This window comes from Phocoena phocoena, chromosome 18 (genome assembly GCF_963924675.1).
Source record: "Phocoena phocoena chromosome 18, mPhoPho1.1, whole genome shotgun sequence".
NCBI lineage: Eukaryota > Metazoa > Chordata > Mammalia > Artiodactyla > Phocoenidae > Phocoena > Phocoena phocoena.
In genome coordinates, this window is record NC_089236.1 from 25,473,562 (window position 1) to 25,490,380 (window position 16,819).

The 16,819-nt window shown below is 43.7% G+C and overlaps 1 protein-coding gene across 2 annotated transcripts in view; it reads right to left on the minus strand.

The window, feature by feature from the left end:
- Nucleotides 1-369: 369 nt before the first annotated feature.
- The window catches only part of CNMD (chondromodulin), a 28,252-nt gene continuing 11,802 nt past the window's right edge, over nucleotides 370-16,819 (minus strand). The window contains exons 4-7 of one of the 2 annotated variants that reach the window (XM_065896152.1): nucleotides 14,527-14,640; nucleotides 9,294-9,447; nucleotides 5,071-5,240; nucleotides 370-958 (exon numbers count right to left, since the gene is read on the minus strand). In XM_065896152.1, the coding sequence (XP_065752224.1) occupies nucleotides 743-958; nucleotides 5,071-5,240; nucleotides 9,294-9,447; nucleotides 14,527-14,640 (654 nt within the window). In that variant the 3' untranslated portion in view covers nucleotides 370-742. The remainder of the gene's footprint in view (nucleotides 959-5,070; nucleotides 5,241-9,293; nucleotides 9,448-14,526; nucleotides 14,641-16,819) is intronic. The other variant, XM_065896154.1, reaches the window with a different exon arrangement.

A 16,819-nucleotide genomic window follows, 5' to 3' on the forward strand; every position in this document is an offset into this window, starting at 1 on the left:
GACTGAAAGGGTGTGAAGACCTGGTTTTCAGAATGTCAATGAAAGTCCTTTCCCCACAAGTCTGATTTACCTTCGCCTACATTTTCCTTCTTTATCCTAATGCTTGCTAATTCTCTTTTCTTGGGGGTGACTCTTAACAGGGCGGCCACTTCTTAATCACATGTCAGCACATGGTATAGATAAAGAATTTCCTATGAGCTGCCTTATAATGTTCACTCTCAAATGCCATTGTATGTCTTGTTTTCCCTTTTCTGTCTATGTTTTTATCTAGGAACTCTGGGGGCACATTTGCAAGACTGGGAAAGAACAATAAAGGTTAAGAACAACTGAGGAGTTATGTACAAATAACAACAGAAGACAACTTAATTGTTTTAGTGACGATTTAAAAGGAACTCAAGGGTACAGTTGAGATCTTTGACAAATTGTAAATAATTTTTCATGATTATTTCAAAATAGCTTGGTAAGGAAGTCTTAAAAGCAGGCCTTACTGGCAAAGAAAAGCAAAAAAGAGCAAGTAGTAAAAGGATTATGATGAGATTTTAGACTTAAACTACCCTTTCAGTACATTTGCAATTCCGGATAAAGTTCTGTAAAGCAGTTCAAAAATATTCTGTTAAGTGTCTCGAATAACACTGCTCAGATGGAATATAAAATACTTCGTGGTCCCTTCAGCATCAAGATGCCTCAAACTTTGGTTGTTTCTGGAGTTAATTCTTTACAGCACCTGGTATATGAAGTGATTTCACACCATGCCCAAGATGCGGGCCACCCACCAGCTACATGGCATGACAACTCTACAGACTGAACGGCAACCCTGGTAATTATAAGGCCATGGATAATAGCCCCCCAGTGGTTCACAGATCTTCTGGCAGTGGGTGTAGCTCCGCCTGCATTCTATACAGCAGATTCCTTCATGATCCAATCTAGGGTCGAATGTCATGCCTTCTCCTTCCTGCTGCTGTGAAATAAAAGAGAATTATTTGTGTCTCCTTCATAATGAGAAGTTTATAGCATCCACGTTATTTTAAAATAAGGTCCTGGATGTCTTACTGCTACCAGAAATCGGCATTATTTTCTGTAAGGAGTTTTCAATCTTTAAACCTTATAATTCAGAAATCCTTCTAACATCAGGGAACTCCCATCCTAGCTAATCTGTCACTGGCAGGAAGGTTTAGGTTTTTTTTGTTTTTTGAATGTTATGGTGAAGTTTCTCCATGCCTTAAATGAGCCATGGTTACCACTCACTAGTGACTCAATTTGTTTTAAATAGGAAAACAGGGAGCGTGATTCAAAAGTAGCGTTTCTGCCACTGCTGCGGCACCCTGGTGCCTTCTTGTAGTAATGGCTTCCAGGGCTCTGGGGAGCACATTTTGAAACTCATTGATCCAGGCTAACAACAGATTGCTATTCCACTTGAACTGGCTGAGAACACTGCCAAGTCACTTAGCTTCTGCCTTTGTGTCAACATAAGGGTCTGTAACACTCAGAAGAAGGCACCATACGGTGTAAAGCTTCAAGACCTTGAACTTTATCTTCTAGTTTCTATGTGCCATCATTATAGTTACATAAATACAAACTCGTATCGCAGTAAAAGTCACCTACAGAACCCTATTTTCGCTGCTGGAGAGATCACAGAACTGGAAGAAATGTGCCCCTGCCAAGTTATGTAATATCTGGTTTTCCTTTTCATGGATTTCTAGGGGTAAAGAGTCTATATCCTCTTTAATATGACATTGAATTACACTGGCAAAAAGCCCTTATCATTCATGTAAATTCTTTGTTCAATTTAAGCCTCTTTCCTGGAAGAATAACTTGGGGAGATGCAGGACCAACATAGGTTAGGCTTGAGCTAAGTGAACTTAAGCAACCCTATCACCTTTCTGGTATACTTTTTTAAAAGTCTTTATTCAACTTTTTTTGCTGTGTGTGTGTGAGGGGGTGCTTTCTATTATGAGAAATTTCCAACGTATTGGAAAGTGGAGAAAATTGTGTGCCAAACATCTACATTTGACAATTGCCAACCTTTTGTCAAATTTGATTTTTTTTAAGTATTTTAAATTCTGAAGTAAATTTAAAGAGACTTGAGGGCATTGTGACATTCCACCCATAAATACATTAGAATGTCTTGCCAAAATAAGATAGCATTTTCCTGCACCACACTGCCATTATCACACCTCACAAAACTAACAATTCATTAACACCATCTGACACAGCCTATGTTCAGATTTTGTCATCAAAGTATTTGTCTTACTCTCTTAACACCATTTAAAAAAAATTCTTTAGACTCTCCCCTTTAGAATGTCCCCTTTAGACATTTTCCCCCCCTTATCTCTTGAAATAGGTTCATCTGGGACAGCAAAAGTAAAAACTGCCTCATTAATTAACTGTTGCTGACTCTTCCAGGGCAGTAGTCAAAAAGCCTGTTGGTTGAGGCATTTCCTCACCTGAGGGTTCAACAAAAGTTTGTTAGGATTAAAAAGTTGGCAGAAATCTCAGGTTCTTGCCCTGAGATATTTCCTTAAAGGGATATGTGAAGGACGGAGATCATGGGGAAGGTGTTCCTGCTTAAAGCTCAACATGTAATAAAGGAAGAAACTGTTACCAGTGAAATTTTTTCAAGAATATGGATCACTTAAGCCTGAAAGCAGGGCAGTCACATCCTGCCCTTCTGTGGAGGGGCTGATGCCCTCATCCCTAGAACCAGATGCAGCTAGGCCAGCTACCTAGAGAATAAACTATATTAAGTTTTCTGTTTGCCTATTCAGTTTTTGTTTTTGTTTTTTGTCTGCGTTGGGTCTCCGTTGTTGCACACGGGCTTTCTCTAGTTGGGGTGGGCGGGGGCCCCTCTTCATTGCAGTGCGCGGGCTTCTCATTGCAGTGGCTTCTCTTGTTGCGGAGCACGGGCTCTAGGCACATGGGCCTCAGTAGTTACAGCACACGGGCTCAGTAGTTGTGGCTTGAGGGCTCTAGAGTGCAGGCTCAGTAGTTGTGGCGCACAGGCTTAATTGCTGCACGGCATGTGGGATTCTCCTGGACCAGGGATGGATTACCCGTGCCCCCTGCATTGGCAGCGGGATTCTTAACCACTGCGCCACCAGGGAAGTCCCAGATTTTATTTCTTTATTATTCTTTGAGCTTTACGGAATGAAGTACTGTGGTGTCCTGAGTTTTCTGGTAAGCCTTGGGTTACTTAAAAAAAAAAATACTTTTTTGCTCTAAATCTTTCTAAAATATATTAGTCTAAAATGGTAAACTAGAAAATATATTTGCAACACATGAAACAAGAGGAAAGAAAATGTACAAATGACTTCTCTGTGTATGAAAAGATGCTCAGTCTTACACATAATTAAAGACTGGCAAGAAAAAGATAACCAGGAGATACGGTTTTACACCCAAGACTTTTTAAAAGTTTGATAATAAATTAGGCCTTTCATTACCATTTGAAGACATGGAGCTGCTGTAATTCCCCGGAAGACAATTTATTGTCCTCCATTAAAATGTAAAATTCTTTGACCCAGCAGACCCATGTTTCAGTATTAGTGGTAAAGATGTACTCCTACAGTGTACAAGAGGTATAGACTAATAGCTAACATGGAGTCAGGTAGCGCTTACTATGCACCCAGCACAGTGCTAAGAGCTTCACCTGCATTACCTCATTTACTCCTTCCCATACCCTATGAAGCATGTACAAGGTGTATCTTATTAACACTCTTTGAGGAGGGACTTCTCTGGTGGCGCATTGGTTAAGAATCCGCCTGCCAATGCAGGGGACATGGGTTCGAGCCGTGGTGTGGGAAGGTCCCACATGCCACGGAGCCACTAAGCCCGCGCACCACAACTACTGAGCCTGCGTGCCACAGCTACTGAAGCCTGCACACCTAGAGCCCATGCTCCGTAACAAGAGAAGCCACTGCAGTGAGAAGCCCGTGCACCCCAACAAAGATTAGCCGCCGCTCACCACAACTAGAGAAAGCCTCCATGCAGCAATGAAGACCCAACGCAGAGAAATAAATAAAACAAAAAGTTTAAAAAAAAACGGTATTCGAGGAAAATACATGTCCACCAAAGCAGAACTAGTTCAATTTCTGTACATTTATCCACACAATGGAATATAATGGTGCCATTAAAATGAATGAGGTGGATCCATATAAGAGATACAAAAAAACTTCCAAAATACTGTATTGGAACTGAAAAGACAGCAAAGTGGAAGTTGTGTATGCTTTTTTTGTGTTAAAAATGTGTGTGTGTGTGTACACTTATACAAAGGAACTGGGCAAATAGCCATTGTTAACAGGTTGCTCAGGGGAGGGTGTCTGTGGTAGAAGGGAAACTCACTTTTCATTGTATACATTTTTATACTGTTTAAAAAAATACATGCATGTATTATTTTTTCAATTAAAACACTAGTTACACATAAGTACTTATTTTTCTATTTTCACTCCCTGCAAAGTATAGTAATGGTAAAACTACATTTCATTGAAGATTTGAGAAGTTTTTAGCATGTTGGTGTCATCCTTACAAACACCAGTTCTCGAGGTTTCTGTCTAAAGTGTTTGATCCCCATATGTGAGTCTGTCTCCCGAATGGACTGAGTGCCCTCAAGGGCAGAAGTTACTCCTGTCTGTGTGCACAGGGCCTGGAAAAGAGCAGGTTCTCAACGAATGTCTGTTGAATGGACGAATAAAGTGGATATAAAGGAGGAAAGAGAATACTTTCATCCTGTGTGTTGCCTGCAGGGCACACTCCCGGAAATATTTTTCAATCATCAAATTCCTGATATGAATTTGTCTTTATAAATTCGCCTGTGACTCAAAAAAGGAGAGCACAGAAAACAACTTTGAACAAGGAGTACAACCAATCAGGATTTTACACTACAGAAGCAATGCTGAAGAGTTGTTACCCTCATTTATAAACCCTGCAACAAACAAAAGATGTATTTTTTAAAATAATTGGGTAAAAGTCTCAGTTGAATACTAGACGCTTATTTGAAATCTCAAGCAGAAATATCACTGCTTCAGTGCTGGGTTTAGTGCAGTCATCTGAACCTGTCATACGAACACCAGTACACACGTGGTAAGGGTTGTCTGGATTGAAGGGCTCTGAATCCTCTTGAACACTGGGTCTGGTTTCGTTATTTGGTCTTCCAGGCCATGGGTTGCCCCATGGGCCACTGCGTAATCTTCTTGTGGTCATTGTTGTAACAACTTTTCTTACCAATTCTCTTCTTTCTCTCTGGATTTCTGCCCAAAAAAACCCCAAAACTTGCCGTAAGTTAACTCCTTAATTTGAATAATTAAGGAAATTCTGTGTTTATCAGGGTGAAAAACATAAGAAAAGGATATTAAAACACATACGACCAGATCCTATTTAAATTTGTATTAATGATTTCATAAGAATAAAGCATGTTTCACAGTCTTGGGTTAGTAGTTAAACATCAGATAATCAGAATTTGGTTTCTCATACTAACTGAGGCAGGTGTTGTAAGATAACTGACAAAATCCATTCTCAGTTCCCTTTTTCTTTGCCTGCCGCTACTTAGGGGCTGAGAAAGTAAAATAGCACTTATTTCGCTAGCCTCCCTTGCAATTAGGAATGGCCAGGTGACACATAAGCAGACTAGGCTAGCGCAGTTTCTGGGAAAGCTTTTGCTTTCTAAAAGGGGACAGATACAGCTCCCTCCATCTCGTCCGTCTTCCTTGAATGTAGATGTGACATCTGGGTTATGTGACCAGAAGTGATAGGCACAAGGATGACGAGCCAGCATGCCTCAGATAGCAGACGGTGAGCTAGAAAGAGAGGTGACGATAGTGCCAAAAACCCACCTCCAGACTTCCGGCTGTATGAACAAAGTCAACCCGTATTTGTTGAAACCACTGTTGGTCTGCTATTCTGTTACTTGCCGCCCTACACATTCCTCATGAATTTACTATATAGGTATAAAGCTTTACAGTTTTCAGGGGATTTACTATTATCTTGGTTGATGCTTTTAAAAATCATTTGGGATAGAATAAGCAGATACTTTTATACAAAAGGGCAACAAGGCTCGGAAAGACCAAGTGACTTGGCCGAGATCACAGAAGGTGGCAGAGAAGAGGGTCGAACATGAACTTCTCTGGCTTCCAGCCCACTGCCCTCATTCTCCACAATGCCTCATGGGTCCTGCAGCAGGACTGATGGCTGCCGAGTAACAAGAACGGAGAGAGGACCACACGGGGTGGCTTTGGCATCTGAGTCTCAGTTTCTTCTTCAGTAAAACGGGGATAATAATAGTATCTAATTCAGAGGATAGTAGTAGAGCTCATGAGAATTTGTTTCTAAGGGTTTTAGCATAGCGTTTGGCATATCATAAGCCCTCAAACGTCAGGTGATGATGATGATATGATGCTATGTTATCTGTGAGGGCATGCATGTGCGTCCAGCCATGGATAGCTTGGTTTCTTGGTTTCTGTGGCAGGGCTGGAGAGGCATCAGGGAAACCTGGATTCAAACCTCAACTTCACTCCTTTTTTTTTTTTTTTTTTTTTTTTAACTCACTTGTTTTAACTAACAATGACCTCAGGAGAGTGATTCAATCTCTGAACCTTAGTTTATTCATCTATAAAGTGGGAATATTACTAGTTAGCTGGACAGGTGTTGGCAGAGGTTAAATGAGGACAAGATGTAAAGCTCTAGCACAGCACGGTGCCTGGTACACAGCCCGAGCTCAGCGGACCTCAGCTCCCACCCCCCTCCCCGCCTTCCTCTGACCTTGTACAGCGTCATTCCCAGGGTCTCTGATGATATAGCTACATGACACTGATAACCTGCCAGCATAAAGATCCAAGGGCAGGGGTCGCTGGACCCTGGAGCTGGGAGGCTTTTATTAGAATTAGGTGGCGGGGAGCCAGGCATCCTCAGGGAGGGTTTCATTTTGTTGACTTTATTGTAAAATAGGACTGCATTTATGAGACTGGAAAAAAAATTCCCTCACTTTTAACGTCTATGATATTCCGTCCTATGACCACACCAACACTTATTTAATGCTTTTCAAGTCTGGGGCCATTTAGGTGGTTTCTACTTTTCTGATGTTGTATGTAATGTGTGTAATTCTTGGACGGATGGTGTGTGATGACTGAATACTTACGATGGGTAATTAATACTTAATGATACATAATTGAATGCTTCAGATGTGCTCATGGGATTTCCCTGGCAGTCCAAGTAGTTAGGACTCTGTGCTCCCAATGCAGGGGCCACAGGTTCGATCCCTGGTTGGAGAACTAAGATCCCGCATGCTGCACAGTGCGGCGAAAAGAAAAAAGATCTGGTCATGCTGTTAGCTGTGAGGGGCCAAGTCACATCTTGGATGTAGGAAACAAGCTCTTTCCCAGAGGGTGATGGTTCTCATTTTATCAGTTATCCCAGCACTGCCAAGAGCGCTGTCTTCCCAACCCCACCCCCAGACCCCTTGCCCTGCTCTTTTTCCATAGAACCTTGGATCATCCCATATGATTTCCTTATTTTAGTTTAGTGTTTATTTACTGTCTCCCTTTAGCTACAATGTAAAACCCCTGGGGGGCATGGATTCTTGTCTCTTCTGTTCATCAGCACATTCCAGGTGCCTAGAACAAATAAATGGCACATAATAAACGTGTCAATAAATGTTTGTTGACTGAATACATGAATGAACTCTCTGGGTAAGAAGCATGTCCTCAAACAGAAAGTGATCAGAGAGAGGTCTACATGTAGCAGAGTTGGAGACTTTTGTCCTTGACCGGAAAAGGTGACAAGGTATTGGAGAAGGAGTTGCTGGGTAGTGGAAGGCAAGAAGGCCCATTCCACATGGAGGCAAGTGGGGAACTGAAAGCCAGAACTTGTAAATGGCCAGAGAATTGAGTTGCGACCACCCGCTGGGGCAAGACCTAGGATGGCAAAAGCGATGGTCCATTTGGCAGCCCCTAGGGTTGTGGCAGACACCGCTCAGAGGATTCCTTCTCACTGAGCCTGCGTGTAGCCTTGGAATTCTCAACTCACTCTTCCAGTCAGCCACTGCCAGCAGCTTATAAATTGCATCCTATTTGCTTTGCCTGGGCTAAAAAGTAACCGTCTTATCCAAGCTTTGGAACTGAATAAGACTTGTGAACTGTAGGAATAAGTTAGCCATGGCAGAATCAGAAGCCTGGAGTGTGTGTGTGTGTGTGTGTTTTAAATTTTTGGCCGCACCGTGCGCGGCATGTGGGATCTCAGTTCCCCGACCTGGGATCAAACCCACGCTCCCTGAATTGGAAACGCAGAGTCTTAAACACTGGACGGCTAGGGAAGTCCCTGTTTATTCCAATTGTGGTAAAATATATATAAAACTTACCATTCCAACCATTTTTAAGTGTACAGTTAAGTGACATTAAGTACAGGCACATGGCTCTGCAAACGTCATCACCATCTATTTCCCGAACAGTTTTCATCTTGCAAAACTGAAACCCGCACCCGTTAAATAGTAACTGCTCGCTCCCTTCTCCTAAGTCTGGTGGTTTTAATTCCTGTGTTTTCTTTATTTCCATGCTGCTGTCTCTCTGAGTTCAACATAATCTTTCTGAGAACAAAGCCTATCTAGGCTGTGCTAGGAGAGGGGCCTTTTCGCCCCGCTTGAGCCAGAGCTACAAAGTAGGACTTTGGGAGACCAGTGGGGTGACTGGGATGGGAACCAAGAGAGCAGCCCTGGAGACAGACAAAATCCGGGAAAAGAGCCTGGCCTGCAGAGCTCATCAGCTGCCCTTCTCCACTGGGAAACAGCCCACAGGGTGCTCCAACCTAGCTCTGAACCCCAGGGGTCCTTCACTTATTTTCCCCGGACTTGGAAGTGGACCTTGAACTTAAGGAATCTCAGCCTATGCCCACAGCTGCTTTTGGCTGCCCCAGAATTCAAGCTTTGACCATAATAAGGATTCGGCGGTGTAACAGCTTCTTAGACCCCTGATTCTCTGCTTTAGGAATAAAAAAATGTAAAATTGCAAATTGCAAACAACAGAGATTAGGGGCAGAGCGGAAGCAGTGGGAGTGTCATAAATAAAATCCGCAGGTAAGGCAGAGGTGTTCCGGGCCCCCCTGCTTCCTGTCACCCCGCTGCTCTGGCCCTGCCCTGCGACATTCACGGCTGTCCTTTCCCTTCCCTTCGATCTCTCACGCCAATTACTGTGACACTGTGATGTGCACCCGGATTCATCTTCCTTGTCACATGCTTGGGCCTGTGCAGGGGCTCACAGGAACCTCACCAGGGCAGGGAGAATTCCAAGCAGCGTCAGAAGAATTTAAAATGTTACCTTTGGGATAGGTTGGTTTAAGCCAGAAAATAGGAAGGTCGCCACAGAGTTCTAAGATTTTAGAACTCAAGAAGCTGTCGTCCTTCACGGGCTGGTCTACAGCCACCCAGATGAGAGAATTTTCTTCATATTTAACAGGCATGATCTTGCCTTCCTGTAAGTAAGTGAAAATGAAATGCACTAAACAAAGAGGGCAGTGGAACATGTTGCATATTAAGATTCATGTGTTGGTAAAAGATTATTTCGCCCTATAAAAACTTAATGAGTTTGGGATTAGCAGGTGCAAACTAGTATATATAGGATGGATAAACAACAGGGTCCTACTGTATAGCACAGGGAACTATATTCAATATACTGTGATAAACCATAATGGAAAAGAATATGAAAAAGAATATATATCTGTTCAACTAAGTCACTTTGCTGTAAGCAGAAGTTAACAAAACATTGTAAATCAACTATACTTCAATAAAATTTAAAAGAAAACTTAATGAGAATTCTCTGTGTATATGTGTGCGCATCCGTGTTCACACACGTGCGCGCACACATACACACACACACTCTGAAGTTCTAATCTCTTCTCTCTGTAGCTTTTCTCACAATATTCCACACCCATCATGCCATCCTGCCTTTGGATAACTCGAATGTGTGAATATGAGCGTCCTGAGTGGAAGTGAAAATTACTTGATGTCAACTTTGAGATTTAGGTTAATCTGATGTTTTTGATCAAAGATGTTTTAGAGGAAAAGCAACTGAACGGACTCCGGAATCTGATAAAGGATAGAGGAGCCCTTCGAGTGAAGTGAAAGTCCTTTGGGGGCTTGTCCTGCCACTGCCAAACCACGATGGAAGCAGCCGGCAGTTGGTTCTTTAATGTCTTCAGTTCAAAGTAGCATTTAACATAAACCGTTTCTACATTTCCCAGCTATAACAAAACGTATTTCAGATGTTCTCTGCATCAAGCACACCACTGAGATTTCAAAGCTAAATGCTGAGTTTTCTTCTACAGTGAGATGCTGAGAATAGTTTGATAACCTAGGAGACAAATTTATTTTGCCAGGTTGCTCCTTTCATGCATTTATTAGTTTGCAATAGGTTGTAGGTTGGAGAAATTAAAATGTTTTCTTATTTTTTAGCTAAAAGCAGCACTTCATTTATGCTTTCTCCCTCAGGCTTCTGGCCGCCTTAAAACAAGTTAAAGTTATTGGAGGTAGCTAACACTCAGGTAATCCAGATATTTACCTTAAGTTAAATGGCTCCATCCAGGAAATGAATGTTCTTTGGGTATAGGAGCTTTTAAAAGTTATACAAAACTGGGCTTCCCTGGTGGTGCAGTCGTTAAGAATCCACCTGCCAATGCAGGGGACGCGGGTTTGAGCCCTCGTCCGGGAAGATCCCACATGCCGCGGAGCAGCTAAGCCCGTGCGCCACAACTACTGAGCCTACTCTCTAGAACCCGTGAGCCACAGCTCCTGAGCCCATGCGCCTAGAGCCTGTGCTCCGCAACAAGCCACCGCAATGAGAAGCCCGTGCACTGCCATGAATAGTAGCCCCTGATCGCCGCAACTAGAGAAAGCCCGAGCGCAGCAACAAAGACCCAAATAAACGTAGCCTAAAATAAATAAATTTTTTAAAAAGTAAATAAAATAAAAGTTATACAAAACTGATGAAAAATGTATGAGAGCTAGTGGTGCATAAATCTACCCCATCACAATCTAAAGTGTGTGGACACAGAATGGGATGATAGGAAGAATGCATGTGTGCGCAACCTACAAGCTAGGGATGTTGTTAAATAAAAAGCGTATGGCACATACTTTCAGCTGCGTACCCCATCTCCTTCCTCCCTCCCTCCCTTTCCTTGCAACACAATCCTGCTTTTGTTGGTGGCAGCAATCTGCTGGCCCCAGGGGAGACACCTGCTTTCTCAGACTCCCTGGCAGCTAGGGGTGCCCGTGTGACCAGCTCTAGACAATGCGACCCATGCTAAAGTGTGTTGCGGGGCTGAGAAGGCATCTGGCTTTTCCCGAGTTAAGGGAAACCATGGTTGGCACTACTCAGCGTCTTCCTGCCTTCCTTACTTGACTGCGTGGTTGATGTTTAGGGCTGGAAGGAAAGGACGAAAAAAATCAGCGAGCCCCAATGTCTGGGGCTGCCTACTTCCACATTACTTACTGTGGAGAAAAAGCCTTATTTGTCTAAGTCACTCTAAGTGTAACGTGCTGCTACTGACAGCCAAACACATTCCTAATTCCCACAAACACGTTGCCTGAATTTGGTTTTGTCCACCAGAGAATCCACCACACACCCTATACACAACAAAAACACAGGAGAAAGCATTCACCTCTATGGCCTAAGAAAAGAATCAGAGGCAAAGATTTAAATACAAAACTATTCACCACAGTGAATTATATCTGTATTCAAAAAATTATTTTGAATTATTATTATTATTTGAAAAATGGAAAATTGAAGATACCTGTATTCAAGAACAAAAGACTTTTAAAATTATAAGCATATGATGACATACAATACATCCATTATAATCTACATTTTAGAAGACCTAAAGTTAAGTGAAAATAATAAGAATGTACACCAGTATAACTTCAATTATGAAAAGAATATCACATACATTTGTGCATGGAGAAAATCCACCAAAACATTAACATTAGCTATCTGTGGATTATGCAGTTGTGGGTGGTTTTCCTCTCTATTCTTTTATGTATTTCCCAAATTTCTACAATGACAAAGTATTGTTTTTAAAAATCAGGAAAAGGGACTTCCCTGGTGGCAAAATGGTTAAGAATCCGCCTGCCAATGCAGGGGACAAGGGTTCGATCCCTGGTCTGGAAAGATCCCACGTGCCGTGGAGCAACTAAGCCCGTGCGCCACAACTACTGAGCACATGAGCACAACTACTGGAGCCTGCACGCCTAGAACCCATGCTCCGCAACAAGAGAAGCCACCACAATGAGAAGCCCGTGCACCGCAACGAAGAGTAGCCCCTGCTCGCCGCAACTAGAGAAAGCCCGCACGCAGCAACGAAGACCCAACGCAACCAAAAAAAAAAAAAAAAAAAAAAAAAATCAGAAAAAAAACCCCACCTTGTTTTTAAAAAAATCAGAAAATGAACTGCAAACTTATGATAAGATCTGGGTCGGCTATGGTTGAGGAGTTGGTTCTTTATATCCACTCATGGGGGAAATGTCAAGAGTTATTAGTTCACTAAAGGCTTCATAACAGAAACTGAGTGATAGGACCATTAAAAAAAAGGTAATGCAATAAGGGATGTTCAAGGTCAGAACACAGGCGGTCTCCGTCTCATTTTTAGACTCTGTACCAGTGGGTCCACACTTGTGTTCTGAAGGGCGCAGCTCATGGGGAACAAACCAGATCATGATCGGAGAAGAATCACCAGAGGGATGAAGGGCTGGAACCCATCTCACAGGATGAATGGTGGGGAGACTGGGAGTAGAGGAGATACTGAGGACATGAGAGCCAACTTTAAAAACTCACGGGTTGGTTTTAGCTCTTGTTTTGAGACACCTGGGGCTGCTCCTAGGAGAGCAAACAATTGGGCAGTTTCCAGGCACTTTTGCTTATTCTTATTTTTCCTCAGCTGCCCTGAGGGAGCTGATGCCTGATAGATCTCCCTCTCGGGGATACTGGAAAGATCAAAGCTGATCATAATAAAATTAAGAATTAAAGGAGCAGCCGTATTTATCATCTATCGAGTTCAGGGCTATGGGGACAGGGTGCACACTGTAGTTTGTAGGTGACAAATCTGGGGCTCAAAGAGTTGAAGCCACATCCATAGCAAGTGTCAGAGCTGGGATTTGAACCCACTTTTTCCAAAGTCCATTTTTTTCCCACCCTACCCTGCCACAACTCAAATGGAAGATGAGAACGAATGCGGCTACTTTGTAAGCCCTAAAGCACCAAATAAGTGTAAGGTATTATTGTTAAATGTGTCTTTATAACTCTGTGTGCAATTCTTAACATAAATTTTTATAAAACCAAGCTCAAAGGCAAGCTATTAATAATAAATGGATGAACAATGTTTAAAGCACCTCACAAGCCTGACACATAGGAAAGGAATTCGATATATGTTGAGTAGCCTCCTTGGGCTGAACTTGAACCAGTGGGAAGAAATTGCAGAGGGAGTCACTCAGCTCAACGTAGGGCAAAACAATTAGAACCACCTCCCATGAAGTTGCCTGATACACAGGGAAGGAGCGCCCTGTTGCTGCTTTCCAGCAGAGGCTAGGGGATCAGCTATGGTGAATTTTCAGGAGGAAATCCCCCTGCTGAGTGGCGCTGAGGCTGGAGTGAGGCTTGAGGCTCCTGAGGCCCCTTTAATGAAAAGATCCTAACACGTGAAGTCCTTTATTATTTTTTTAAAAATGTATTTATTTTTTGCCTGCGTTGGGTTTTCGTTGCTGCGCATGGGCTTTCTCTAGTTGTGGCAAGCGGGGGCTACTCTTTGTTGCGGTGTGCGGGCTTCTCATTGCAGTGGCTTCTCTTGTTGGGGAGCACGGGCTCTTGGCGCGCGGGCCTCAGCAGTTGCGGCACGTGGGCTCAGTAGTTGTGGCTTGCGGGCTCCAGAGCACAGGCTCAGCAGCTGTGGCTCACGGACGTAGTTGCTCCGCGGCATGTGGGATCCTCCCTGACCCGGGCTTGAACCCGTGTCCCCTGCATTGGCAGTTGGATTCCCAACCACTGAGCCACCAGGGAAGCCCATGAAGTCCTTTAAGTTGTCATTTTTTAAAAAAATTCTTTTGGTTGCACTGGGTCTTAGTTGCAGCAGGTGGGCTGCTTAGTTGTGGCATGCAAACTCTTAGTTGCGGCATGCATGATCTAGTTCCCTGACCAGGGATCAAACCTGCGTCCTCTGCATTGGAAGGCAGATTCTAAACCACCGCACCACCGGGGAAGTCCCCTTTAGGTTGTCGTAATCACTGATCAGATAGTTCCCTAACATCAGGCAAATAAGGGCCATGTCATGACCAATCCCCTTTATGTACTTTAAAATCTGGTTTTCCAAAACCTCCAATTATACTACATCATGTAAGAATGATCACTTGGAACCAATGAGTAGGACCAAAATAATTAAGTTCCTTTGGCAGAGAAGAAAGAGAACTTATGTTCTGGCCATGAACCTATCCAGGAACTAGAGACAGAAAGGGTTGTACCTTCAATGTCTGCCCAAAGCCCTTGCTGTGTGGTGCAGGCTGGTACCCACCAGTTCAGAGGAGATGCTCTGCTTGGTCACGGTGCCCACCTCAGGAACTCGAGCCTTCACCTGTGCTTTGATGTAGCACTTCTGCCCTCCAGCAAAACGGATTCCTGTGATGCCCTAGGAAACAAAAGTTTATCCATCCATCTATCCATCCATTCATTTAATCAGTGTATTGAGTGTCTACTGTGAGCTAGGCACCATTCCAGGTCCTGGGTGCAGGGATGAACAAAACAGATGGAGTCTCTGCCCCCATGGAGCTTATCTTTTAGTGTTATTTACCAAAAATATAAAAACAGAGATAAAGTCAGGTGGCGTTAAGTGCTATGGAGAAAAATAAAGCAGAGTGCAGAGATAGGAGTGACAGGGGATGGTGCTTTAGACCGTGTGATGGGGAGGCCCCTGCCAGGGGCTGCCTTCAAGCTCAGACAGAGCTGTTCATTGCTCCATTCATCCCGCCAAGCTCAGATGAAATGCCGTCTTTCCTATGCAGCTTTCTCTGACCATCTCAGGCTAAGTGGGCTTCCCGCTCTCTAACTCCCTGAAAGCCCTCCCATCTTCATTCCTCACTTGGCACTTAGGTCTCAGGGCCCTTGCTCCTTGTGAATGTCACCTCCCTACTCAGCTCTAAGCTTGAGATCGATCTGAATGTTTTCTTTTTTGTTTTCCTTTGTTTGGTGCTCCCACAAAGGTTCTCAAAAGATGTTGGTCCAATTAATTAATTCCATCAGTTCGGATTTTTCCTAAGTTGCTGAGCCCAGAGTAAATAGTAGCTTTCTATAACACTGGGAACTGGATTTTGCTCCTAGACCTTATCCAAGGACTTGGACGTTTTGTTTTTGTCTCCTGTGAGATATAAACAGTGTCTCCTCCTCTGCCTAGGGAACAGCCTCAAGGGAAACCTCAGCCACAAGGCTCCAGTCTTGGCTGACAGCTGGGCATGGACTCCGCCCGCGGAGCGCATCAGGCATAACGGTATGTTCTGACCCAAGAGTGTTTACTTTCACTCTGCTGGTTAATTTCATGACTAGTGAGTGGCCAAAAGCGGTATTAAAGACCTACAAATTTTATGCCATCATAATGTAGATACCAACACAAATCTGAACATCTCAACTGATCAATCTTCTGTTGAACTGAGACAAATGTCAGGAAGATACAGAACTTGTTCTAACGTCAACACCAATGAGCGGGAAGAAGAAAAGCCTTTATCAACCTAGGGGCCTGGCTCAGGAGTCAGCCCTCTTAAATGAAGAACGAAGTCAAACGTCATTCATGCTTGAGGATATTCACGGACGGTTACACCATATGGAATCTCAGAGCCAGGAGCCCTGCAAAACGGGGTGGGTGACAGATTGGAGAGGAGAAGGAAAGGCTCCTTCTTCCTGAAGCTTCTCGTTATCCGCCTTGCAGCCTGACTGGCCACATACACATGTAACACATTTCACTTATTCCTCCCAGTGTCACCTCTCACCCAGAGAGAGGTGGCGGCATGACACCCCCCGAGCCCCCTTTACAGAGGATGGACTCCAGGCTTACTGCAGAGGGTCTCGACTGCACCAAAATCACCTGGAAAGATTTTAAAAACACAGAGGCCTGGGCCTCTCCTTAGAGATTCCCATTTAATTGGCCTGGGGCCGTGCCCAGACACTGGCATGCTTAAAAGCTCCCCATGTGTTTATAACGTACAGCTGGAGCTGAGGACCACCAGTTTAGGGAGAAAGAAACTTGTTCAGGGTAACAAAGTTTTAAAATAACTGAAACAGCCTACTATGCACTGAATGTCTGTGTCCCCCCACATTCCCATGTTGAAACCTAACCCCCCATGTGATGGTACCCAGAAGTGGGCCTTTGGGAAGTAATGAGGTCATGAGGGTGGAGCCCTCATGAATGGGATTAGTGCCCTTTTCCCAGAGAGCTCCTTCCTCCTTCTGCCATGTGAGGACACAGTGAGAAGACAGCTGTCTGTGAGCCAGAAAGCAAGACCCTCACTAGACACACAACCTGCTGACACCTTAAGCTTGGACTTTCCAGCCTCCAGAACTATGAGAAACAAATTTCTGTTGTTTAAGAGTCACTCAGTCTATGGCAATTTGTTATAGCAGCCTCAAGGGACTAAGACACAGCCTCTGGACCCAAGTTTCTTCTGTACTAGTGGCTCACAAACTTTCCCTTGTATTCCAATCACCTGGAGGACTTGTTAAATAAAATACTGTGTTGGTCCCCTCCTCGAGAGTTTCTGATTCAGGAGGTCTGGAGTGGGGGCTAAACTGTATACTTCTAACAAGCACTCAGGTGCTGC